Here is a 26,642-nt window from a genome sequence, read left to right as displayed (position 1 = left end):
TTTGTTGTGATCCACACAGTCAACTTTTTTGGCCTACTCAATAAAGCAAAAGCAGACATTTTTCTGGAGCTCTCTTGTTTTTTCACTGATCCAGTAAATGTTGGCAATTTGATCTCTGGTTCCTCTGCCTTTTCTAAATCGAGATTGAACATCCGGAAGTTCACGATTCACATATTGTTGAAGCCTGGCTTGGAGGATTTTACTTTACTAGCATGTGAGATGAGTGCAATTGTTCAGTAGTTTGAACTTTCTTTGGCATTGCCTTTCTTTGGGATTGGAATGAAAACTGACCTTTTCCAGTCCTGTGGCCACTGCTGAGTTTTCCAAATTTGCTGGCATATTGAGTGCAGCACTTTCACAGTATCATCCTTTGGGATTTGATATAGCTCAACTGGAATTCCAACACCTCCACTAACTTTGTTCATAGTGATGCTTCCTAAGGCCCACTTGACTTCGCATTCCAGGATGTCTGGCTCTAGGTGAGTAATCACACCATCGTGGTTATCTTGGTCCTGAAGATCTTTTTTGTATAGTTCTTCTGGGTATTCTTGCCACCTCTTCTTAATATCTCCTGCTTCTGTTAGGGCCATACCATTTCTGTCCTTTATTGAGCCCATTTTTGCATGAAATGTTCCCTTGGTATCTCTAATTTTCTTGAAGAGATCTCTAGTCTTTCCCATTCTACTGCTTTCCTCTATTTCTTTGCTTTGATCACTGAGGAAGCCTTTCTTATCTCCCTGTGCTATTCTTTGGAACTCTGCATTCAAATGGGTATATCTTTCCTTTTCTCCTTTCACTTCTCTTCTTTTCTCAGCTAATTGTAAGGCCTCCTCAGACAGCCATTTTGCCTCTTTGCATTTCTTTTCCTTGGGGATGGTCTTGATCCCTGCCTCCTGTACAATGTCATGAACCACCATCCATAGTTCTTCAGGCACTGTGTCTATCCGATGTAATCCCTTGATTTATTTGTCACTGTCATTGTATAATCATAAGGGATTTGATTTAGGTCATACCTGAATGGTATAGTGGTTTTCTCTACTTTCTTCAACTTAAGTCTGAATACTTAAGAAGAAGTTCATGATCTGAGCCACAGTCAGCTCCTGGTCTTGTGTTTGCTGACTGTATAGAGCTTCTCCATCTTTGGCTGCAAAGAATATAATCAATCTGATTTCGGTATTGACCATCTGGTGATGTTCTTGTGTAGAGTCTTCTCTTGTGTTGTTGAAAGAGGGTGTTTGCTATGACCAGCGTGTTCTCTTGGAAAAACTCTGTTAGCCTTTGACCAGCTTTGTTTTATACTCCAAGGCCAGATTTGCCGGTCACTCCAGGTCCACTGGAGAAGGAAATGGCAACCCACTCCAGCGTTCTTGCTTGGAGAATCCCAGGGACAGGGGAGTCTGGTGGGCTGCTGTCTATGGGGTCGCACAGAGTCGGACACGACTGAAGTGACTTAGCCAGGTATTTCTTGACTTCCTGCTTTTGAATTCCAGTCCCCTATTAATGAAGAGGACATCTGTTTTGGGTGTTAATTTTAGAAGGTCTTGTAAGTCTTCATAGAATCATTCAACCTCAGCTTCTTCAGCATTACTGTTTGGGGCATAGACTTGGAGTACTGTGATATCGAATGGTTTGCCTTGGAAACGAACAGAGATCATTCTGTTGTTTTGAGATTGCATCCAAGTATTGCATTTCTGATTCTTTTGTTGACTATGATGACTACTCCATTTCTTCTAAGGGATTCTTGCCCACAGTAGTGGATATAATGGTCATCTGAGTTAAATTCATCCATTCCAATCCGTTTTAGTTCACTGATTCCTAAAATGTCAATGTTCACTCTTACCATCTCCTGTTTGACCACTTTCAATTTGCCTTGATTCATGGACCTAACATTCCAGGTTCCTATGCAATGTTGCTCTTTACAGCATCAGACTTTACTTCCATCACCATTGACATCCACAATTGGGTGTTGTTTTTACTTTGGCTCTGTCTCTTCATTGTTTCTGGAGTTATTTCTCCCCTGATCTCTGGTAGCTTATTGGGCACCTACTGACCTGTGGAGTTCATCTTTCAGTGTCCTATCTTTTTGCATTTTCATACTGTTCATGGGGTTGTCAAGGCAAGAATACTGAAGTGGTTTGCTATTCCCTTCTCCAGTGGACCACATTTTATCAGAAAAAGGTGATAGTAAACTTCTATTCTGTCATCTTGCTGACCCAACAGCTGAAATACAATTGACTTCTGTAAATTGATCTTGTATCTTGCATCTTTGCTGAACTCACTTTTTAGTTTTCCTACTTTTTAGACACTCCATTTGATCATCTGCGTAGATAAACCTGTTGTCTGTGGATAAAGACAATCTTTCTGCTTCTCTTCTAATCTGAATGACTTTTATTTCTTTCTTTGGCTTACTGTACTAGTTAGAAGCTCCAACACAATCTTGACTATATGTAGTGAGAATAAAGATTCTTGATTTGTTCTTCCTTTAGAGGGAAAGCATTCTGTCTTCCATCATGAAATATGATGTTAGCTGTAGCTTTCAACTGCTTTGTTAATTTTCACATTTGGAACTTCCTGCAACACGTTGACTTTTTGACCCTCTATTTGGCTATGACAGGGTTAACAGGAGCACTGATATTTGTTATTGACCCCCAGGACGATTAGCCCTTGCCAGGCTCCACCTCACAGTGACCAGGGTCCAAAGAATGAACATGGACATACACTTGCAGTGGATGGTCTATCAGGTGACCACACACTTGAAACCCAGAGCGCAAACAATGACATCGCAGATATTGAATTTAGAAAAAAATTCACCTCAGCTCTTATTTGACAAGCATATACGATCATTAAATATATGAAGCTTTTCAGTTTTTTAGTTCTTTTAAATCTTTTTAAAAAGTCTACAGATAATAAATGCTGAAGAGGATGTGAAGAAAAGGGAACCCTCCTATACTGTTGATGGAAATGTAAATTGATGCAGCCACTAGGGAGAACAGTATTGAGATTCCTCAAAAAACTAAAATTAGAGTTATCATCGGATCCAGCAATTCCACTTCTGGGCATACATCCAGACAGAACTTTGATTTGAAAAGATACTAATACAAGCAACCCTATGTTATGTAAAAAAACTATCAGCCCAGAAAATTATTTTCTCCCTGGATTTTTCACATTAATAAGAAACAAGCAAATGGTTTTTATATTTTCAATGAAATTTATTCATATTTAGTTAAAAGTAGCAAATGTCAACCTAAGTTATTTCCTTAAGAATATTTATTTTGTACAATCACATTGTTGTCAAGCAACCGTTATGGAATGTTCCCGGGTCCACAGTACTGGACTTTGTAACCATCTTAGGGATCCTCCTCTCCAAGTCTGAGCATGGCCTTTTGTGCTGAAGAAGCATGGCTTGACACTGCACAATTGTCACTTGTGACAACCTGACGTCAAATGAGAAGTCTATTGATAAAGAATATTTTATCTTTCATTCGTTTACAAAATGGTATTCGTGTATGTGGCTAATTACTAAACCCATTTTTGTTTTCAATTATTTTCTCCTCTGAAACTATGAAAACAAATTAGTTAAAACTAAGCAATGTAGCAGTATAACCAACAACAACAAAAAGGCTTTTATCTTATACACAATGTTTTAGATATTGATGCTTTATATTACACACGTGCATTTAATATACTTTAGGCAATAAAAAGAAGCAGGTAAACAGACAAACATAAAAAAGGTTTTTTTTAAAAGTTGATGCATGTTTTAACAATCAAAAACTTGGATTTATTTCTTTTTCAGGAGTACAGTGGAATAAGTTTATAGTAAAATGAAAAGTTCTTCCTGTTCTTATTTTCTCAGATTCTTATTTTATAAATTTTATGTAATCTTATTGCTAAGATACTAGTAGTTCATTAGATATAATGATCAATTAAGTTGATTTTGTTGCTCTCATGTTTGTGAACATTGATTTTTTCACTGTTTACTTTTCCAAACATGTGCTTATACTAAAGATCCAAAAGCTAAAATGGAGAGTCATTGGTAATAATAAATGGAACAGGGATTGATCAGGACAATGATGACTCTTAGGGGTTAAAGTTTTTGTTGTTATGATAAGAGCTCAGATTATCCTGTTGGGTTAGCTGTACAGGGAAGCACTTTGGGGCAGGAAAGTGCATATTTCCAAGAAACTATACTGCATGCTCGTGGGCCTGCTAGAAACTCTGTGGTTTGATGCATCACTGGTACTGAGGGTGGCGTCTACATGCAGCTTCTTCGTGAGCTTGTGCTCCAGTAGGACGGCCAGCGGTGTCCCAAGTGCCTCTCGGCCTGTCCCTGCGCCTGTCCCTGTGCTCACTGCCAGGGAGGCTGCAGAGTCTCCAGCAAGAGCCGGTATTAGACTTACAACTGAAGGTGCTCTTGTTTCAGGAACTGAGGATACCTATAAGAAGCAAGTAAAAAAAAGAAAAGAACATATTTATGTGAGACTTCTTATAGTATTTTTAACAGTTTTTTTTTTTTTTTAATAAGCTTCCCTGATAGCTCAGTGGCAAAGGAATTGTTTTATGATCTACTCTGAAGAGTTCCGGCATAGGTAACAACTAAAATATTTAATATATATTTTTAACAAATGACTTTAAAGAAAACTTGAACACACAAAGGAAAATTAACAATCCCCACATACCCATTAAAAAAAATTATCTACAGTTCTGTTTGTCACTCTTCAATAATACTCGCTGAGTGTTTAAATATTAGGAAATTTCCCAAACCTACCTTACCTCTTTCATAGATATATGAAATTATATATATGTATATATATAAATATCCCACATCTTCTTTGTCCGTTCATCTGTCAGTGAACATTAGGTTTCTTCCAGTCTTGGCTACTGTAAATAATGCTTCTATGAACACAGGGGTACATATATCTTTTCTAATTACTGTTTTTTTTTTTTTTTTTGGAAAAATACCCAGAAGTGTAATTGCTGGCTCATATGGTAATTTTATTTTTTATTTTTTGAGGAACCTCCATACTGTTTCCCACAGAGGGTGTACCAATTTTTCAGTCCACCAACAGTACATGAGGGTTCTCTTTTCTCTGCATCCTTGCCAACGCTTCTTATTTGCTGTATTTTTGATAATAGCCATTCTGACAGGTGTGAGATGATATCTCGTTGTGGTTTTGATTTGCATTTCCCTGATGATTAGTGATGCTGAGCATCTTTTGATATGCCTTTTAGCCATCTGTATGTCTTCTTTGGAAAAATGTCTATTCAGGTCCTCTATACATTTTTAAATGGGGCTGTTTGTGTTTTTTTTTTTATGTTCAATTGTATGAGTTCTCTGTATTTTGGATATTAACTCCTATGGAGTATATCATTTACAAATATCTTCTCTCATTCAGTAGGGTGACTTTTTGTCTTGTTTATAGTTTCCTCATTATTCATTTTTCTTTCTTTGTTTTTTTCTTTTCTCTTCTTTTGCTCTCTTCCCTCTGGTTTGATGACTGTATTTAGAGTTACGTTTGGATCCCTTTCTCTTTTGTGGGGGAATGTATTATGGATTTGTGTTTTTAGTTATCATAAGGTTTATATGAGCGTGCTCAGTCGCTTCAGTCGTATCCAGCTCTTTGTGACCCCATAGACTGTAGCCTTGGAGAAGGCAATGGCACCACATTCCAGTACTCTTGCCTGGAAAATCCCATGCAGGAGGAGCCTGGTAGGCTGCAGTCCATGGGGTCGTGAAGAGTCGGACACGACTGAGGGACTTCACTTTCACTTTTCACTTTCATGCATTTGGAGAAGGAAATGGCAACCCACTCCATTGTTCTTGCCTGGAGAATCCCAGGGACAGGGAAGCCTGGTGGGCTGCCGTCTATGGGGTCACACAGAGTCGGACACAACTGAAGCGACTTAGCAGCAGTAGCAGCAGACTGTAGCCTGCCAGGCTCTTCTGTTGATGGAATTTCCCAGGCAAGAATACTAGAGTGGGTTGCCATGCCCTTTTCCAGGGGATCTTCCCAACCCAAAGATCGATCCCATGTCTCCTGCACTGCAGACAGGTTCTTTATCCACTGAGCCATCTGGGAAGCCCGAGGTTTATATATGGCAACCTATATATACAGATAATTTTTTTTTAAGTTGATAATCTCCTAAATTCAAACAAATTCTAACAATCCTACATTTTTACTTCCTCCCCAGAACATGTCATGTTTTTTACATCATATTTATGTCTTTGTATTTTGTGTACTCTTTAACTATTCAACATAGATGATTTTGTCTTTTAACTTTCATACTAGCATTATAAGTGGTGGGTATACTGCCCTTACTGTCTGTTTGCTCTTACTGGTGAGTTTTTTTTCCTTGTGAAATTTTACCTTTCTTGTTTTCCTAGAAATATAATTCTATTTTCTGGTTTTCTGTTTTTTCTGGAGTTTCTGGTTTTTCTTTTTCATTTAGAGAAGTCCCTTTAGAAGAACTACTTCAGTGTTCCAGCTGTGAGAACCCCATGAACAGTATGAAAAAGCAAAAAGATATGACACTGGAAGATGAGCCTCTTAGTTCAGAATATGCTACAGATGAAGAGAGGAAATCAATTACTAATAGCTCCAGAAAGAATGAAGTGAAGCAGTTGGGTCAAACTGGAAATGACACTCAGTTGTGGATGTGTCTGGTGGTGAAAGTAAAGTTTGATGCTGTAAAGAAAAATATTGCATAGGAACCTGGAATGTTAGGTCCATGAATCAAAGCAAATTGGATGTGATGAAGCAGGAGATGCCATGAGTGAATATTGATATTTTAAGAATCAGTGAACTAAAATGGACAGGAATGAGTGAATTTAACTCAGATGACCATTATGTCTACTATTGTGGGCAAGAATCCAGTGGACTAAATGTAGTAGCCCTCATAGCCAACAAAAGAATAAAAAATGCAGCACTTAAGTTCAATCTCAAAAATGACAGAATGTACTTGGTTCTTTTCCAAGGCAACTGATTCAGCATCACAGTAATCCAAGTCTATGCCTCAACCAGTAATGCAAGAGAAGGTGAAGTTGACTGGTTCTATGAAGACCTACAACACATTCTAGAACTAACATCAAAAAAAGATGCCCTTTTCATCACTGGGGATTGGAATGCAAAAGTAGGAAATCAAGAGATACCTGGAGTAACAGACAAGTTTGACCTTGGAGTACAACATGAAGCAGGTCAAAGGCTCACAGAGTTTTGTCTGTGAAACAAAGAAGAGAAGTGAAAGGTGAAGGAGAAAGGGAAAGACATACCCAATGAGTGCAGAATTCCAGAGAATAGTGAGACATAAGAAAGCTTTCTTAAATGAACAGTGCAAAGAAATAAAAGACAGTAGAATGGGAAAGAATAGGGATCTCTTCAAGAGAACTGGTGTTATAAAGGGAATGTTTCATGCAAGGAAATGAACAATACAGGGCAGAAATAGTAAAGACCTAATAGAAGCAGGAGAGATTAAGAAGAGGTGGCAAGAATACAAAAAAGGTCTTGGAGAACAAGATGGCGGGGGAGGAGGTGGACACGGAGTACACCTCTCTTCATGGATACATCAGGAATACACCTTCACACACAGAGATGCATAAAGACCACCAGCTGAGAGTGGACAGGAGTACCTGACCAGTGGAAAAGAATATATAGAACCATGCAAAAACTTGTTAGGATGAAGGAACTAGGGGGAAAAACAGGAGTGTTACTAGGTCTGGACCTGCCTTCAGTGGGTGGGAGAACTGAAGCAGGGGTCTGATCCCCACATCGGGGCAATTGTCTGAGTCAGAGGAAAAACTTATAAGGCTGAGAGTGAAACAGTTGATCTCTGTCAACCTAAATGGAATGAGAATCAGACAGTCCTTGCTGCAGCCATACATACCCTGGACAGGGACACAGGTCCCTTACTTAGAAGGTGCAGTGGCTGGGAGCTGGAGCTTAGGGACTGTGGAGCAACCCCAGGGCAAGGGCTGCTGTCGACTGGAGAGACGGACAGAGAGGATGTGAGGGAGGAGATTGTGGTGGAAAATGCCTGTGGAGGAAAGCCAGGCAGCCATGGAAGCAAGGCAATACTGCTGAGTCACACGTAGGGAGTGGAGCCATCACCATAGCCTCTCTTTCCCCCCACACGTCAGCACTGGCAGTTGATCAGTAGACAGGATGGCCCATCAAGTGCCTGATGCACCGAACTAGAGTTAAGACCCCACCCAGGGTGCCCCTTTAAGTGCCTGACATGCTGATCTCCAGAGTAGGACCCCAGCCAGGGGGCCCCCTCTATGTGCCTGACACTCAGAACAACATAGAAGGACCCCAGGCAAGAGAACCCTCTAAGTGCCTGAATGGGCGGAGCTATGGAGAAAGACTAGCCAAAGAGGCCTTCTGATGGCCAGCTACCAGAGGCTCTAAAAAAGACTGATAGCACCATAACTCCTGAGGCTGAGGCAGTCCGTGTCCCTGCACACTTGGTGCCACCAGGGTTCCCACAACCCAAGTAGCTGCACCACCTTCACACTCAACCCTCACTGGGGCAGAGCTGCCACAGGCAAAGAAAAGTCTATGCACATGGGGTCACTTCAATTATGTCCAACTCTTTGCAACTGTATGGACTGTGGCCTGCCAGGCTTCTCTGTCAGGGGGGTTCTTCAGGCAAGAATACTGGAGCGTACTGGCCAATACTGGTTGCCGTACCTTTCTAGAGCACTGTATTTCCTGCTGCCCTAGCCGCCAGCCCTACTGAGTACTGTTGCTGCCAGAACCCCTGAGACTCAAACAGCTGCACTGCCTCCACACCTGGCCCTCACAGAGGCAAACCCAAGCCCTCCAGGGCAGCCTCAGGAGCAAACCCCAGTGGACACAAACCCCCAAACCACATGCAGAGGTGGAAATAAAACCACAATTGAAACCCAGGGGCAGTGTGGCTAAGGAAGAAGACCCAAAACCTCCTCACCAGCTGTACAAGCTGCAGATTAAATCCACACAATCAACAAGGCAGACCCTGTGTCTATGGAATAGATAAAAGGACGTTGAGAGCTCCCACAAAAGAAAACATACTAGTTCTGATAGCTGTGGACATTGGAGGCAAGAGCATACAGGAGTAGGACCAGATTAGAATCCGAGCTGCCCCCACAGCAGGTCCAGAGACCAGCACAGTATTGGAGGCCATCCTAGGGAGGTGAGGTGGACTGTGACTCCCTGACAGCAGTAGCTCAAGAAAAACATTTGTTACTCTTATGTTTTGACTTGCTCTGTGGTTCTTTTGGATGTTCTTTCTTTTTCTTTTTTTTCCCTCTTTCACCCCTCCTCTGTTGTAGTTGTCAGTTTTATTGACACTATGAAAGCTAATCAAGCTTTTGAGTTTTTTTCTTTCAATCACACTTTTTATTGTTGTTATAAACCTCTGCTTCTACATTAGACCTTTGCAGTTCTGTGGAGTTTTTCTTTATTTTATTTTTTTTTCTTTCCTTTTCTTCTTCTTTTTTCTTTCCTCTCCTTTTTTTAAATTTTAATTTTTTAAACCTATTATTCTTTCTACATTTATTCCTTTGTTTGCTTTTTCCTACTGTTCTTTTTCCCTTGCAGTTAATCTTTAATGTATATAACTTTTCTTTATCTACCTCTATTTAACTTTGAATATCTATTCTTTCTTTGTTTTTCTCCTTTACTTTCCTCTCAACATATTTGCTAGTTTTGTTTTCTTTGCTTAATCCTCAGCTGGCACCTTGCTCTAGCTTTGTTTTCCAGTTTGTGCCGTAGTTAGTTTTGTTCCTAACTGGTAGATATAACTTTTGGTTTCCGTTTTCACCAGGTCAATCCATTGTAGTTTACTTTTATTGGACTGTTCTCATTTTGTTTATGGGTGTATATGTATAGGTGTATTTTCCATTTTTTAAATTATTTTGCCTGATTTTGTAACTGCCATTTGTCTGGGGTTCATCTTTGGTTCCTCGTTTTTGGGTATTTGTTTTAATCTCACTTAATGCCATAACACACCACTTCTGGAATCTTCATTCCTGACCAGAGATCAAGCCCTGAGCCTTTGGAGTGGGGGCACTGACTCCAAGACCCCAGACTACCAGAGAACTAATCCTAGGGATTATCAAATAGTGAGAACTCCCACAAAAGAAACCACTTGAATACAAGACCCAGCATCTCCCAACCATGAGTAGCACCCTGTGCAGGATGCCTCATCCAAACAACAAACAAAACAAAAATACAAACCCAATCATCAGCAGACAGGATTACCACCTCACTCAGCCTTGCCCATCAGAGGACCACCACCAACAACAAAACAGCACAAATCTCACCCTGTATGAAGTTTACACAAACCACTGCACCAACATTAGGAGGGCAGAAACCAAAAGAAAGTATTCAACCTTGAAGCCTGGGAAAAGAAGATCTCAAACACAATAAGTTTAAGAAAAGTAATGAAATGGCAGAGAAATACTGCACAAATGAGTAAAACTATAAACACAGAAGCCAAAATAAATGAAGAGGAAATAAGCAAACTACCTGAAAAAGAATTCAGAATAATGATAGTAAAGATGATCAAAAACCTTGAAAAAACAGAATGGAGAAAATGCAAGAATCAATTAACAAAGACCTAGAAGAATTAAAGAACAAACATACAGAGACAAACAACATAATTACTGAAATTAAAAATATGGCAGAAGGAATCAATAGCAGAATATCTGAAGCAGAAGAATGAATCAGTGAGCTGGAAGATAAAATGGTAGACATAACTTCTGAAGAACAGAATAAAGTATGAATGAATGAAAAGAATGAAAAGAACTGAGGATAGTTCCAGAGGCCCCTTGGACAATGTCAAATGCACCAAGATTCAAATTATAGGGGTCCGAGAAGAAGAGAAAAAGAAAAGGTATGAGAACATTTTTGAAGAGATTATAGGTGAAAATATCCCCAACATGGAAAAGGAAATAATCAATCAAGTCCAAGAGGCACAAAGAGTCCCATACAGGGTAAATCCAAGGAGAAACAGGCCAAGACACATAATAATCAAACTAACAAAGATGAAACACAGTAAAGAATATTAAAAGCAGCAAGGGAAAAGAAACAAGGAACATACAGGGGAAACCCAATACGTTTAACAGCTGATCTTTCAGCAGAAATTCTGCAGGCCAGAAGGGAATGGCAGGATATATTTTAAGTACTGAAAGGGAAAAATCTACAACCAAGATTACTGTACCCAGCAAGGACCTCATTCAAAATTGATGGAGAAATCAAAAGCTTTTCAGACAAGCAAAAGTTAAGAGAATTCAGTAACCCCAAATCAGCTTTACAACAAATGTTAAAGGGACTTATAGAGTCAAGAAATACAAGAGAAGAAAAAGATCTACAATATCAAACCCCAAACAGTTAAGAAACTGGCAATAGGAACACATATATCAATAATTACTTTAAATGTAAATGGATTAAATGCTCCAACCAAAAGACGCAGACTGGCTGAATGGATATAAAAACAAGACCCATATATGTACTGTCTACAAGAAACCCACTTCAGACCTAAAGACACATATAGACTGAAAGTGAGAGTCTGGATGGAAAAATATATTCTAGATGTCTGGATGGAAAAATATATTCCATGCACATGGAAAGCAAAAGAGAGCTGGAATAGCAATCTTCATACCAGAAAAAATAGACTTTAAAATAAAGAATATTACAAGAGAGAAGGAAGGACACTACATAATGATCAAGGGATCAATCCAAGAGGAAGACATAACAATTGTAAATATCTATGCACCCAACATAGGAGCACTGAAATACATTAAGACAAACACTAACAGACATAAAAGGAGAAATTAATAGTAACACAATAATAGTAGGAGACTTTAACACCCCACTCATACCAATGGACAGATCATCGAAACAGAAAATTAATAAGGAAACACAAGTCTTAACTGAAACATTAGATGAGATGGATCTCATTGGTATCTTCAGGACATTCCATCTAAATGCAGAAAAATACATCTTCTCAAGTGCACATGGAACATTCTCCAGGACAGACCACATCTTGAGTCACAAATCAAACCTCAGTAAATTTAAGAAAACTGAAATCATATCAAGTGTCTTTTCTGACCACAATGCTATGAGACTAGATATCAAATACAACAGAAAAACTGTAAAAAAACACAAACACATGGAGATTAAACAATACGTTTCTAAGTAACCAACAGGTTACTGAAGAAATCAAAAGGGAAATCAAAAAAATTTCTAGAAACAAATGACAATGAAAACACAACTCAAAACCTATGGGATGCAGCAAAAAGCAGTTCTAAGACGAAGTTTATAGCAATACAATCCTACCTCAAGAAACAAGAAAAACATTGAATATACAACCTAATTTTACACCTAAAACAACTGGAAAAAGAAGAGCAAAACCCCCCAGAATTAGCAGAAGGAAAGAAATCATAAAAATAGAGCAGAAATAACTGAAAAAGAAATGAAAGAAACAAGAGTAAAGCTTAATAAAACTAAAAGCTGCTTCTTTGAGAAGATACACAAAGCGAACAAAACTTTAGCCAGACTCATCAAGGAAAAGAGAGAGAAGAAACAAATCAACATAATTAGAAATGAAAAAGGAGAGATTACAACAGACAGTGCAGAAATACAAAGGATTATTAGAGACTATTATGAACAACTATATGGCAATAAAATGGATAACCTGGAAGAAACAGAGATTCTTAGAAATGTTCAATCTTCCAAGACTGAACCAGGAAGAAGTAGAAATTATGAACAACCCAATTGCAATCACTGAAATTGAAGCTGCAATAAAAAAAATCTCCCCCCCACCAAAAAAGGCCCTCAGATGGTTTCACAGGAGAATTCTATCAAACATTTAGAGATGAGCTAATGCCTATTCTTCTAAAACTCTTTCAAAAAATTGCAGAGGAAGGAACACTTCCAAACTCATTCTATGAAGCCACCATCACCCTGATACCAAAACCACATAAAGACAACACAAAAAAAGAAAACTACAGGGCAATATCACTGATGAACATAGATGCAAAAATCCTCAACAAAATTTTAGCAAACAGAATTGAACAATACATTAAAAAGCTCATACACCATGATCAAGTTGGGTTTATTCCAGGGAGGCAGGATTCTTCAATACATGCAAATCAATCAATGTGATACACCATATTAACAAACTGAAAGATAAAAACTATATGATAATCTCAATAGATGCAGAAAAAGCCTTTGACAAAACTCAGCACCCATTTATGATGAAAACTCTTCAAAAAATGGGCACGGAAGGAACCAACCTCAACATTGTAGAGGCCATATATGACAAGCCTACAGGAAACATTATTCTCAATGGTGAAAAACTGAAAGCATTCTCCGTAAGATCAGGAACAGGACAAGGGTTTCACCACTATTATTCAACATAGTTCTGGAAGTCCTAGCTACAGCAGTCAGAGAACAAAAAGAAATAAAAGGAATCCAGATTGGAAAGAAGTCAAGCTCTCACTGTTTGCAGATGACATGATACTGTACATTAAAAACAATAAAGATACTATCAGAAAATTACTAGAGCTAATCAGTGAATTTAGCAAAGTCACAGGATACAAAATCAACGCACAGAAATCACTTGCATTTCTATATACTAACAACGAAAAATCAGAAAGAGAAATCAAGGAATTAATCCCATTCACCACTGCAACAAAAAGAATAAAATATCTAGGAATAAACTTACCTAATGAGACAAAAGAAGTGTACACAGAAAATTTTAAGACACTGATGAAAGAAATAAAAGATGACATAAACAAATTGAGAGATATTCCATGTTTCTGGGTAGGAAGAATCAATATTGTAAAAAAGACTATACCACCAAACACAATCTACAGATTCAATGCAATCCCTATCAAATTACCAATGGCAGTTTTCACAGAACTAGAACAAAAAACTTCAAAATTCATATGAAACACAAGAGACCCCAAATAGCTAAAGCAGTCTTGAGAAAAAACAATGGAGCTGGAAGAATTAACCTTCCTGACTTCAGATTATACCACAAAACGACAGTCATCAAGACAGTATGGTACCGGCACAAAAAAAGAAATATAGACCAATGGAACAAGATAGAAAGCCCAGAAATAAACCCATGCACCTATGGGCACCTTATTTCTGACAAAGGAGGTAAGAATATACAATGGGGCAAAGACAGCCTCTTCAATAAATGGTGCTGGAAAAATTGGACAGCTACATGTAAAAGAATGAAATTAGAATACTTCCTAACACCATACACAAAGATAAACTTAAAATGGATTAAAGACTTAAATGTAAGACCAGAAATTAGAAAACCCTTAGAGGAAAACATAGGCGGAACACTCGAGGACATAAATCAAAGCAAGACCCTCTATGACCCACCTCCTAGAGTAATGGAAATAAAAACAAAAGTAAACAAGTGGGACCTGATTAAACGTAAAAGCTTTTGCACAGCACAGGAAACTCTAAGCAAGGTGAAAAGACAACCCTCAGAATGGGAGAAAATAATAGCAGATGAAACAACTGACAAAGGATTAATTTCCAAAATATACAAGCAGCTCATACAACTTAATACCAGAAAAACAACCCAATCAAAAAATGGGAAAAAGACCTAAACAGACATTTCTCCAAAGAAGACAGACAGATGACTAACAAACACATGAAAAGATGCTCAACATCCCTCATTATTAGAGAAATGCAAATCAAAATTACAATGAGGTATCACCTCACACCAGTCAGAATGCCCATCATCAGAAGTCTACAAACAATAAATGCTGGAGAGGGTGTGGAGAAAAGGGAGTGCTCTTGCACTGTTGGTGGGAATGTAGATTGATACAGCCACTATGGAAGATGGTATGGAGATTCCTTAAAAATCTAGGAATAAAACTACCATATGACTCAGCATACACAGAAGAACTGTACAAAAAAGATCTTCACGACCCAGATAATCACGATGGTGTGATCACTGACCTAGAGCCAGACATCCTGGAATGTGAAGTCAAGTGGGCCTTAGAAAGCATCACTATGAACAAAGCTAGTGGAGGTGATGGAATTCCAGTTGAGCTATTCCAAATCCTGAAAGATGATGCTGTGAAAGCGCTGCACTCAATATGCCAGCAAATTTGGAAAACTCAGCAGTGGCCACAGGACTGGAAAAGGTCAGTTTTCATTCCAATCCCAAAGAAAGGCAATGCCAAAGAATGCTCAAACTACCACACAATTGCACTCATCTCACACGCTAGTAAAGTAATGCTCAAAATTCTCCAAGCCAGGCTTCAGCAATACGTGAACTGTGAACTTCCTGATGTTCAAGCTGGTTTTAGAAAAGGCAGAGGAACCAGAGATCAAATTGCCAACATCCGCTGGATCATGGAAAAAGCAAGAGAGTTCCAGAAAAGCATCTATTTCTGCTTTATTGACTATGCCAAAGCCTTTGACTGTGTGGATCACAATAAACTGTGGAAAATTCTGAAAGAGATGGGAATACCAGACCACCTGATCTGCCTCTAGAGAAATTTGTATGCCTGTCAGGAAGCAACAGTTAGAACTGGACATGGAACAACAGACTGATTCCAAATAGGAAAAGGAGTTCGTCAAGGCTGTATATTGTCACCCTGTTTATTTAACTTATATGCAGAGTACATCATGAGAAATGCTGGACTGGAAGAAACACAAGCTGGAATCAAGATTGCCGGGAGAAACATCAATAACCTCAGATATGCAGATGACACCACCCTTATGGCAGAAAGTGAAGAGGAACTAAAAAGCCTCTTGAGGAAAGTGAAAGTGGAGAGTGAAAAGTTGGCTTAAAGCTCAACATTCAGTAAACGAAGATCATGGCATCTGGTCCCACCACTTCATGGGAAATAGATGGGGAAACAGTGGAAACAGTGTCAGACTTTATTTTTCTGGGCTCCAAAATCACTGCAGATGGTGACTGCAGCCATGAAATTAAAAGACGCTTACTCCTTGGAAGGAAAGTTATATAGATAGCATACCTAGATAGCATATTCAAAAGCAGAGACATTACTTTGCCAACAAAGGTCCGTCTAGTCAAGGCTATGGTTTTTCCTGTGGTCACGTATGGATGTGAGAGTTGGACTGTGAAGAAGGCTGAGCGCCGAAGAATTGATGCTTTTGAACTGTGGTGTTGGAGAAGACTCTTGAGAGTGCCTTGGCCTGCAAGGAGATCCAACCAGTCCATTCTGAAGGAGATCAGCCCTGGGATTTCTTTGGAAGGAATGATGCTAAAGCTGAAACTCCAGTACTTTGGCCACCTCATGTGAAGAGTTGACTCATTGGAAAAGACTCTGATGCTGGGAGGGATGTGGGGCAAGAGGAGAAGGGAACGACAGAGGATGAGATGGCTGGATGGCATCACTGACTCGATGGACGTGAGTCTGAGTGAACTCCGGGAGTTGGTGATGGACAGGGAGGCCTGACATGCTGCGATTCATGGGGTTGCAAAGAGTCGGACATGACTGCGTGACTGATCTGATCTGATGACTCAGCAATCCCTCTCCTAGGCACATACCCTGAAGAAACCAAAATTTAAAAAGACACATGTATCCCATTGTTCATTGCACCACTATTTACAATAGCTAGAACATGGAAGCAACCTAGATGTCCATCGACAGATGAATGGGTAAAGAAGTTGTGGTACATATACACACATTACTCATCCATAAAAAGGAACGCATTTGATTCTAGTGAGGTGGATGAACCTAGAGCCTATTATACACAGTGAAGTGAGTCAGAAAGAGAAAGATAATTATCGTATACTAATGCACGTATACAGAATCTAGAAAAATGGTACAGAAGAATTTATTTGCAGGGCAGCAATGGAGAAACAGACATAGAGAATAAACTTATGGACATGGGGAGAGGGGAGGAGAGGATGAAATGTATGGAAAGAGTAGCATGGAAACTTACATTATCATATGTAAAATAGATAGCCAACGGGAATTTGCTGTATGGCTCAGGAAACTCAAACAGGGGCTCTGTATCAACCTAGAGGGGTGAGATGGGGAGGGAAATGGGAGGGAGGTTCAAAAGGGAGGGGATATATTGTATACCTATGGCTTATTCATGTTGAAGTTTGACAGAAAACAACAAAATTCTGTAAAGCAATTATCCTTCAATTAAAAAATAAGTAAGCTAAAATACAAACAAAAAAATAGAAATAAAAAATAAATAAACTATAGTGATGTATAACATGAAACAGTAGATTGCAATTAAAGGTAATAATGTAGATATACTAACTCACAAGTGGGAGTGGTTTTACATGTTTTTAAGAAAAGTTGTCTCTCAACCAGAAAAAAAAAAAAGGTCTTAATGACCTGGATAACCACAATGATGTGGTTACTCACCTAGAGCCAGACATCCTGGAGTGTGAAGTCAAATGGGCCTTAGGAAGCAGTACTAGGAATAAAGCTAGTGGAGGTGATGGAATTCCAGTTATTTCAAATCCTAAAGGATGATGCTGTTAAAATGCTGCCCTCAATATGACAGCAAATTTGGAAAGCTCAATAGTGGTCACAGGACTAGAAAAGGTCAGTTTTCATTCCAATTACAAAAAAGGGCAATGCTCTTTTTTAGAATTTTCCAAGTAGGGTACAATTGCATTCATTTTACATGTTAGTAAGGTTATGTTCAAAATTGTTCAAGTTAGGCTTCAGGAGTATGTGAACCAAGAACTTCTAGATGTCCAAGTTGGTTTTCAAAGAAGCAGAGGAAGTAGAGATCAAATTTTCAACATTCGTTGGATTACAGAATGGAGTCGTTGGGTCACAATGGAATTCATTGGGTCACAATGGAATTCCAGGAAATTTGGAATCTATTTCTGCTTCATTGACTATGCTAAAGCCTTTCACTGTGTGGATCACAAGAAACTGGAAAATTCTTAAAGAGATGGGAATACCAGAACACCTGATCTGCCTCCTGAGAAACCTGTATGTGGGTCAAGAAGCAACAGTTAATGGGACATGGAACAATGGACTAGTTCAAAATTGGGGAAAAAGTATGAGAAGGCTGTGTATTGTCACCCTGCTTATTTAACTTCTTTGCAGTGTACATCATATGACATGCCAGGCTGGAAGAATTATAAGCTGGAATCAAGGATGCCAGGAAATATATCAACAACCTCAGATATGGAAATGATATAATGGCAGAAAGTGAAGAGGAACTAAAGAGTGCGGCACGTGTCTGGAAAACTATCTCTCCTTCAAACGTCAACGAGAGCCTTGATGGGTGGACTATGTTGATTTAGGTTTCTCTTTTTATCACTTTAACTATACTGTGCCACTCCTTTCTGGCCTGCATAGTTTCTGTTGAAAAGGTGGCTGACAGTGGAATGGAAGGTCCCTTGCTTACATTTCCATCCAGATTTTGGAGAAGTGGACTTCTGTGGGAGACACGCAGTGCATACCAGTAGTGCACACCCCTTGTGCGCTATCAGGGTGCCCCAGGTAGGCTGAGTGGGCCCTCCTGTTGTGGTAGGGCATGCTGTGGGCATGCTGGTATATGGGACTCTCCCTTGTCCAGTTGGCTGCCAGGCCCTGCCTCCTGAAGAAGCTACTGGCCACTGGTGGAAGGGGCCACATCCTGGCACAGCTGGCTGCCAGGCCTGCAGAGCCCTGGGATTTATGCTGAGCCACTGGGCAAGGCAGGATCCTGGTGAACTGGCTGCAGGCTTAGGGTGATCCAGGGCAGGTCCTGTGGGGCCCAGTGGGTCCTGAGGCTTGTGCCAGCCCACTGGTGTGAGGTGTGGTCTTGGCACACTGGCTGTGGGTCCAGGGCTCCCAGTGCTGGTTCTGGCCTTGGGGGATACCAGGGCTTCTGCCAGCCTGCTAGAGGGTGGGGCCAGGTCCCTGTTCAGCCCGGGGGGTCCCGAGACTAGTGGTGACCAGTTGGTGGGTGGGTAAGTCCTGGAGCTAGTAGTCTAGAGAGAGGGCTCCAAAACAGTGCTTGCCAGCACCAGTGTCCTTGCGGTAGAATGCGCTCCCAAAAGTGGCTGCCACCAGTGTCTCTGTCTCTAGGGAAGTCCCTGTTGCCTCCTACTGGTCCAGAAGGCTGTCCAAGGGCAGCAAGTGAGTCTGACCCAGGCTTCTTTCAGATTGTTGCTTCTGAACTGGGACTTACAGTGTGTGAGATTCTGCACGTACCCTGTTTGAGTGGGGTCTCTATTTCCTACAGGCCCCTAGCTCTCTTGAATGCAAGCTGCACCTTCAAAGCCAGATATTCTGGGGGCTTGTCTTCCTGGTGCCAGGACCCCCACGGCTGGGAAGCTTGATATGGGTCTTGGACCCATCACTCCCTGGGGAGAACCTCTGCGATTGTGACTATCCTCCTGTTCATTGGTTACTTACTTGGGTCTTGACTATACCATGTCTCCACCCCTCCTACCCTTCTTCTTGTGGTTCCTTCTTCATCTCTTTAGTTGTAGAAGATCCTTTCTGCTAGTCTTCAGGTCATTCCTATTGATAGATGGTCTGCAAACAGGTTTAATCTTGGTGTGCCCCTGGGAGGAGGTATGCTCAGGGTCTTCCTACTCTACCATCCTGGTGACCAGGAAATCATTTACGTCAGGATTTCTCAGCCTTGGGCTTCCCTCATAGCTCAGTTGGTAAAGAATCTGCCTGCAGTCCAGAAGACCCTGGTTTGATTCCTGGGTTGGGAAGATCCCCTGGAGAAGGGATAGGCTACCCACTCCAGTATTCTTGGGCTTCTTTTGTGGCTCAGCTGGGAAAGAATCTGCCTGCGATGGCAGGCCTGGGTTTGATCCCTGGATTGGGAAGATCCCCTGGAGAAGGCAAAGCTACCCACTCCAGTATTCTGGCCTGGAGAATTCCATGGACTGTACAGTCCATGGGGTCGCAAAGAGTCAGACACAACTGAGCAACTTTCACTTTCACTTTCTCAACTTAGGCAGAATTGACAGATGGACTGGGTAATTCTTTATTATGGGGGCTGTCCTGTATATTGTTGGATGTATAGCAGCATCCCTGGCGCCTCTCTAACCCAAAGGCCTCCAAGACATTTTCACATATCCCCTTTCAGGGGCAGGGGACAAAACCCCTCCCAATCGTGTCTGAGCACTGCTGTATTAGATCACCTTGCAGTTACCTGCACATGTAATATTATGGTAGAGATTATATACACTGCAGCAGCCACGGACATTTCAGAAGGCTGTTTGACCACCGAGGAATGTTACAGAGGTGATGGTCTAATATTCTGTAATCCTTATAGATAAAATGTTCTACAGCTCTTGTAAGAAAAAAGCAAAACAATGGAGAAAGGTCAGAAAGATTGGCAACATGAAGCTCTAGGCAGAGTGAGAGCTGCAGACAAGTCACGGAAGTGAGAGGGGATGGACTCAAAGTGGCAGGATGGGCTTAGCTCTTATTCTTACAAAGACGAGTCTGAGCTGGGAAATGTTTGTCTTCTCAAATCCAAGCTGGGGGCCACTGGGAGCTCAGTCCTGCATGGGGGGCACAGTCTACCAGAGCCCTGGTAGGCCTGCTGGGTTTCCTAGATATATTGGAATTCATAGAAATCTACATGGTTTTGAAGTATCTACTGCTTTTACTGCAGTAATGGGAGAGCAATGATTTTTCCAAAGAATACTTTTGAAGGCATGGTGAGGAGGAGTATGGTTTGCCTGAGTAAACGCAGTCACTTTAGGTTCCTACCCATCAAATGAGCAAAAAGAGAAAAGTGCAGCAGTGCTCCACCAGGTGGCGCTGTAAGTGTAGCAGTGCTCCACCAGGTGCAGTGCTCCACCAGGTGGCGCTGTAAGTGTAACAGTGCTCTACCAGGTGGCGCTGTAAGTGTAACAGTGCTCCACCAGGTGGCGCTGTAAGTGTAGCAGTGCTCCACCAGGTGGTGCTGTGTCTGACTCATTCATCAAGCACGGCTGAATCAGGGCTTCTGTGACCCTGTCTTTCCCAGTGAATTTTCTCAGTCCTTTTGAAATAATTGGATTGAGCCTATACTTCAAATGAAAGGTATCTGCCAATTAAACAAAAATCCCATTCTACTGTTTATCTCTACTTCTGATTCAAAATATACGCATTTCTATTCCAAGCATCTTGGCCCCCAAGCTCAGGGGCACGAGGCACCAGAGTTTCCTGCATTCATAACAAAAGATTCCTTCTTCCTTTCAGTTTTAATTAATGTCATCACCAGGTGATTTTTATGGCTGGCAAGTGCAAGCAAAACTGATAGAAAAACCTTTTAACTTTAATTTCTTCAATATTCTGCTGTTATCAGATATGAGTTTCATGCCTGCCCTCACAGCCTGGGATATAAAACAGGAAGGAGTTAGGATATGAAAATGCTTTGCGGAGCTCTGAGACACAATTATGTGCTCCAAAAGAGAGCCCTATGACTTGGAGGTCTGGTAACATGACCTGTAGATGGGGAACTTGGCCATGATACAACTGAGGAGCCTCGTGTCAAAAAAGAAGTCCATATTTTGAATATCCTGGGATTAACCATAATGAAAAGAATACAAAAAAGAATATATATATATGTATATATATACGTGAATCACTTTGCTCTACAGTAGAAATTAACATTGTAAATCAACTGTACTTCAATAAAATAAATTTTAAAAAAAACCCAAGAAGTTCCAAGGGCTCTTTTAAGCAATTAGCTCCTAACTGGGTGACTGTGAGATTTACCATCTACTGAAATTTTTAATCCCTGGGGAGAAAAAGGATACAAGTATCTTTACCTTTTATAAATTCTTCAGGCAGGTCTGCCAGTATGTATGAGCCAAGGGAAAGAATTTCCCTGCAGCTATTATAAGTAGGTGTTTTGGTCATTTTGTTTTGTTACAGGAAGAGAGACTATTGTTGACCCTCAGCAGAGGTAGCCTTAAATGTACAGCAACATAGTAAGGGACCCTCAAGGAGGATGAGGTGGTAGTCAGTGATGGATGGGGGAATCGCTGTATTACACTCATATCCACATCTATTTAAAACACAGAAGAAAAAGACAAATGACATGGTCTCAAGCAGGCAAAGTGGAAGTCAAAGGCAGAAGTAAAGAAAATGGAAGGAAAACCTGCCCTCACTTGCTTATCATATACTCTGTTTAAAAGTTATTAAAAGCATAGCAGTGCACATGTGTCATGTATTTTCCATCAAAATAATGAAGAGGAAGAGTGAGGACAGGTGAAAAGGCCAAGACTTTCACTTAGTAAACAAACACAATTCCACATCACACTCTTGCCTAGGGCAAGGCCTGATCATAAAGTGAATTTCCTTTAGAACTCACTAAAAACAAATAGTTCTTCCTTTGAGTATTTTAATACAAATATATTGGTAAAAAATACTTATCTCACAAATACAAACTGTAACAACTGACTGAAAGATTTAAAGACACTGGGAAGCAGGATGGGATGGTAGAGGAGACCCTCGACCAGCGGTTTGTTCTCTGTTCAGCGTTGTAAGTGCAGCCCCAGTGACGGGCCTCAGAGACCTCCCAAGGGTCTGTACCCCCCTTATTCTAGAGAAGCACTTCCTAAATTGTCATGTGTCTTTCCCCTGGCTCCCTTCTAGCTCCACCCATAGTTAAGATGTGAAGAAAAATAAAACTTCCTCAGTGAAATGCACTTGGGAAACACTATACCCAATATGCCCTTCTTAGAGATTTCTGCTGCACTCGGGCGTGTTTAAAGGGCATCAGAATATTTGAGAGGCTCTGGGAGAGGAGAATCTGTGTACCTGACCCAGCATTTCCCAAGTTTACATCCCCTTCCCTGTCTTTGCTTCACCCCAGGAATACGCATCAGCTTCGCACAGCCAACTGGTCTCCTCCAGCAGAGTGTTTGGGAAAGGCTGTCTCATGGTACAGGTACTGCATCTTCTTGCCACACTGAAAGGATTACATAGATTGACAAGACTTACCAAGAAGTTCTACTTAATATCCTGAGAGTTCAGAGTTTTGCTTAAATTTGGCTTCTTGGTACAGTTGTTTAGCTTTTGCCCTATCATTCTCCTGATTGAAACGTCGTCTGTGCTGGGAAACAATTGCTTTGTGATTCCTGTAACAACAACAACAAAACACAGAAAAACATTTTATCAGATGGGAGTAGAGTCACAAAAACAAAGAACAAACCAGTGGTTACCAGTGGGGAGTGGGGGAGTAGGGGCGGGGTGATGTTGGGCTGGGGGGATAAGAGGTACAATGATTATGCATAAAGTAAGTTCTATGGGCTTCCCTTGTGGCTCAGCTGGCAAAGAATCTGCCTCCAACGCAGGAGACCCTGGTTTGAATCCTGAGTCAGGAAGATCCCCTGGAGAAGGGATAGGCTATCCACTCCAGTATTCTTGGGCTGCCCTGGTGGCTCAGCTGGTAAAGAATCCGCCTGCAATGCGGGAGACCTGGGTTCAATCCCTGAGTTGGGAAGATACCCTGGAGAGGAGATAGGCTATCCACTCCAGTATTTTGGCCTGGAGAATACAATCCATGAGGTTGCAAAGAGTCTGAAACAGCTGAGCAACTTTCTCTTTCACGTTCATTGTACAACCTGGGAAATAGAGCCAATAGTTTATAATAACTGTAAATAGAGTATAAACATTAAAAACTGTGAAACACTATATTGCATGTGTGCCTGCTCAGTCACTGAGCCGTGTCCAACGCTTTTTTTACCCCATGGACTATAGCTGGCCAGGCTCCTCTGTCCATAGGATTCTCCAGGCAAGAACACTGGAGTGGGTTGCCAGTGGGAGATCTTTCCCACCCAGGGACTGAACCCACATCTCCTGTGTTCCCTTGCATTGGCAGGTGGATTCTTTACCACTGAGCCACCTGGGAAGCCCCGAAACACTATATTGTACACCTATAATTTATGTAATACTATACATCAACTATACTTGAATAAAAATAATTAATTAAAAACCCACATTATCAGGCCTTTGCATCTTAAGATACGAACTGAGATAAAACACCAAATACCACACATTATAATTTTGGCCTCCATTTTGAAAAAGCAGCCCACACACCCATGAGATATTTAAACAGACTATATAGGCAGATTTTCCAAAGCAAAGCAAGAGATAACTAGGTCTATATCATAAACTGAGAACATATGTATGAGTCTTCCTACGGTACCACCCAGCTTAACCCTTGTTGCTTGTTCTGAATACCACATGCCCTTGACCCAAAATGCTGAGAATTTATTTTTACCCATTCCTAGCATCAGCTGAAACAAGCAGATTCCAACTGACTATTTTCCAACTAAGAAATGAAGTACTATCAAAATACAGAGAGCTGGGATTCAGTGAGTACTTAAAATTGTTACTTGATAACCTAGATTATTATATTTAAGGAGATGAACTTAAAAACTGTAGGTAGGATGGTTACATTAACCTTCATTTTTCTGAATAAAAGATAAGGGACATTTCTAACCAAAATAAAGAAAAAGAATACAAGATATGAACAGTTACTAAAATTTTGTTGGAGTGAATTTTGAAACTTTACTCTTCTAAAGCTATGAATTGTATGAATTCAAATTTTTCAGTGATATAGAATTCATTTTTATTTTAATAACCACCTAAAATTTTTTAAACTAATTAATTTTCGGCCACGCTGGGTTCTTGGTGCCTCTCATTGGCTTTCTCTAGTCGTGGCGGCACACAGTGTATTTTTCAGTAGGCGCTTGGGCTTAGATATTCCTCAACATGTGGGATCTTCCTGGACCAGGGATCGAACCTGCGTCCTCTGCATTGGCAGGCGGATTCTTAACCACTGGGCCACCAAGGAAGTCCCACTAACCACTTTTAATGTAAGTTGTTCCACAAAATTCACCATGTATCCTAAGAGGTTTCGGCTACCCCGAGATATTTCTCTCATAGAAAAATAAATCTGAAGAAAAAAAGGTAATGAAAGAACAACCAAATGTTGAATGGTAAACTAATTTCAGATTCATGTGACACAATATAATGCAATCATATCACCTATAATTTCTTGAACTTCATTCTGATTCATAGCTGGTTTCACGGCCTTGTCCCTTGAAGTAGAGGATTTTGCCCCCGTCAGGCTGTGTGTGGCCATGTATTCATTTGTGTAAAGCACCTGCATTAAATCATTAATGAACTTCTGAGGCTTGCTCTTGTTGCAACGTGCAATCTGCCATTTTTCAATCTTGAACTGAAAAATTAAAAACAATAATTGAAAAAACTGAAAAAGGAAAGGAGTATCTGAAGAAATATATTATTCATTGAATTCATACAGACCAGAAAACAAAATCAACATTCTTTAAGGTGATGCCCATATATTTAATATATATTTATATATATATATATCTCAGGGTTAGAGTTAGATGTTATTTTTGAGATAGATTCCCAATATGTATGAGGTATTTGTTACAAAGTGTATTCAAATTCTTGTCATGTAATCTGGATTTGGTGCTTTAAGGATTATTCCACCCTCAACCGTTCCTACTAAACAGAATAATGGCCCACGGACAACATCGTCATCCCCGAAACCTGTGAATGTGTCACCCTATGTGGGAAAATCAACTTTGCAGGAGTCATTAAAGGACCTTGAGATGGGGAAAGCTGGAGAGTATGCTGGGTTATTCATAAAGGCCCAATCTAATTATGAGAAGTTTTTACATTTTACCTTTTTTACACTTAAAATTCATGTACTTTATTGCAAGTATGAATATATATTTACATACACACATACATATATAATCTTATGTGTGTAAATATATACACACACTTAGTAGTGTCTGGTATATAATAAGCACACAGTAAGTGTTTAATAATAATAAAGAAAATGGCTAACATTTATTGAGGGCTCATGTGAGCCCTCTGAACGCAGAAGAGTGGCCAAGAAAGAAGACACAGAGGAAGGAGAGACTCGGAGAGTGAGAGGGGTTTGCCTGCTCTGACTGGCTTTGAAGATGGTGGAGGAAGACCATGAATCGGGGCATGTGGGAACATCCTTCAGTTTACAGCTGACAAGAAAACAGGGAGCTCAGCTGTAGCGCCACAAGAGACTGAATTCTAGAACCCACACGGCCAGGAAACAGAGCCTTCCCCTGAGCCTCTAGAAAGGAAAGAAGTAGCCCGCACCTTGGGTTTATAGCATCTGAGTTTGTAATATAATAAATCACTCTGTTTGTGGGATCCTGTTACATCGCAGGAGGAAACTGGTACACTAAGATTCAAGTGTTCTGAAAGCTAGATTGTGAGCATTTACAGTTATTACTTGCTCTTGAAGGCATATTTTCCCAGGCTGATTCTAACAAAACTTGTATTTTTAGCTTGTGTTTCTTGATTAAGAGAAATTGGTAAAGAAGACAAAGAATTGTGTTCAGCCAGCATGTACAGGCTGAAATTCACCTGGTCTCAATAATACAGTTTTATAACCTTTAATGCATAATTGCCCTTTTCTCACTGGTTTAAGAATTTTCTAGTTTAATAACTTCATCATTGTTCACCATTTATTTTCTAAACTGGATATTTTTCACAGATATTAGATTTATTGTAAAAAAAATTGTTTTGTGTCATCAGAATATTATGACTGACCCAAAGTTCCATAAAGTGATCTGATAAGACAATGACTATGTTGTTCTGTGATTTTCATTTCGCCTGTAACTGCACCCCAGAGAAAGATGGGACAGTCTCC

At 40.3% G+C, this 26,642-nt stretch overlaps 2 protein-coding genes across 2 annotated transcripts in view; both read right to left on the bottom strand.

Moving 5' to 3' along the window:
• The window catches only part of KIAA1586 (KIAA1586 ortholog), a 44,650-nt gene extending 23,753 nt beyond the window's left edge, over positions 1-20,897 (bottom strand). The window contains 3 exon segments of the mRNA XM_070360979.1: positions 4,257-4,433; positions 18,424-18,890; positions 20,687-20,897. Coding sequence (XP_070217080.1) covers positions 4,257-4,433; positions 18,424-18,890; positions 20,687-20,897 — 855 coding nt within the window.
• The window catches only part of BEND6 (BEN domain containing 6), a 63,573-nt gene continuing 40,148 nt past the window's right edge, over positions 3,218-26,642 (bottom strand). Inside the window, exons 5-7 of the mRNA XM_005899719.2 lie at positions 24,962-25,154; positions 22,910-23,046; positions 3,218-4,433 (exon numbers count right to left, since the gene is read on the bottom strand). Coding sequence (XP_005899781.1) covers positions 22,919-23,046; positions 24,962-25,154 — 321 coding nt within the window. The 3' untranslated portion in view covers positions 3,218-4,433; positions 22,910-22,918. The remainder of the gene's footprint in view (positions 4,434-22,909; positions 23,047-24,961; positions 25,155-26,642) is intronic.

The sequence above is a fragment of the Bos mutus genome, chromosome 23 (genome assembly GCF_027580195.1).
Source record: "Bos mutus isolate GX-2022 chromosome 23, NWIPB_WYAK_1.1, whole genome shotgun sequence".
Taxonomy (NCBI): Eukaryota; Metazoa; Chordata; class Mammalia; order Artiodactyla; family Bovidae; genus Bos; species Bos mutus.
Note: the sequence above shows the minus strand (reverse complement) of the source record. Positions and strands in the feature narration are given on the sequence as shown.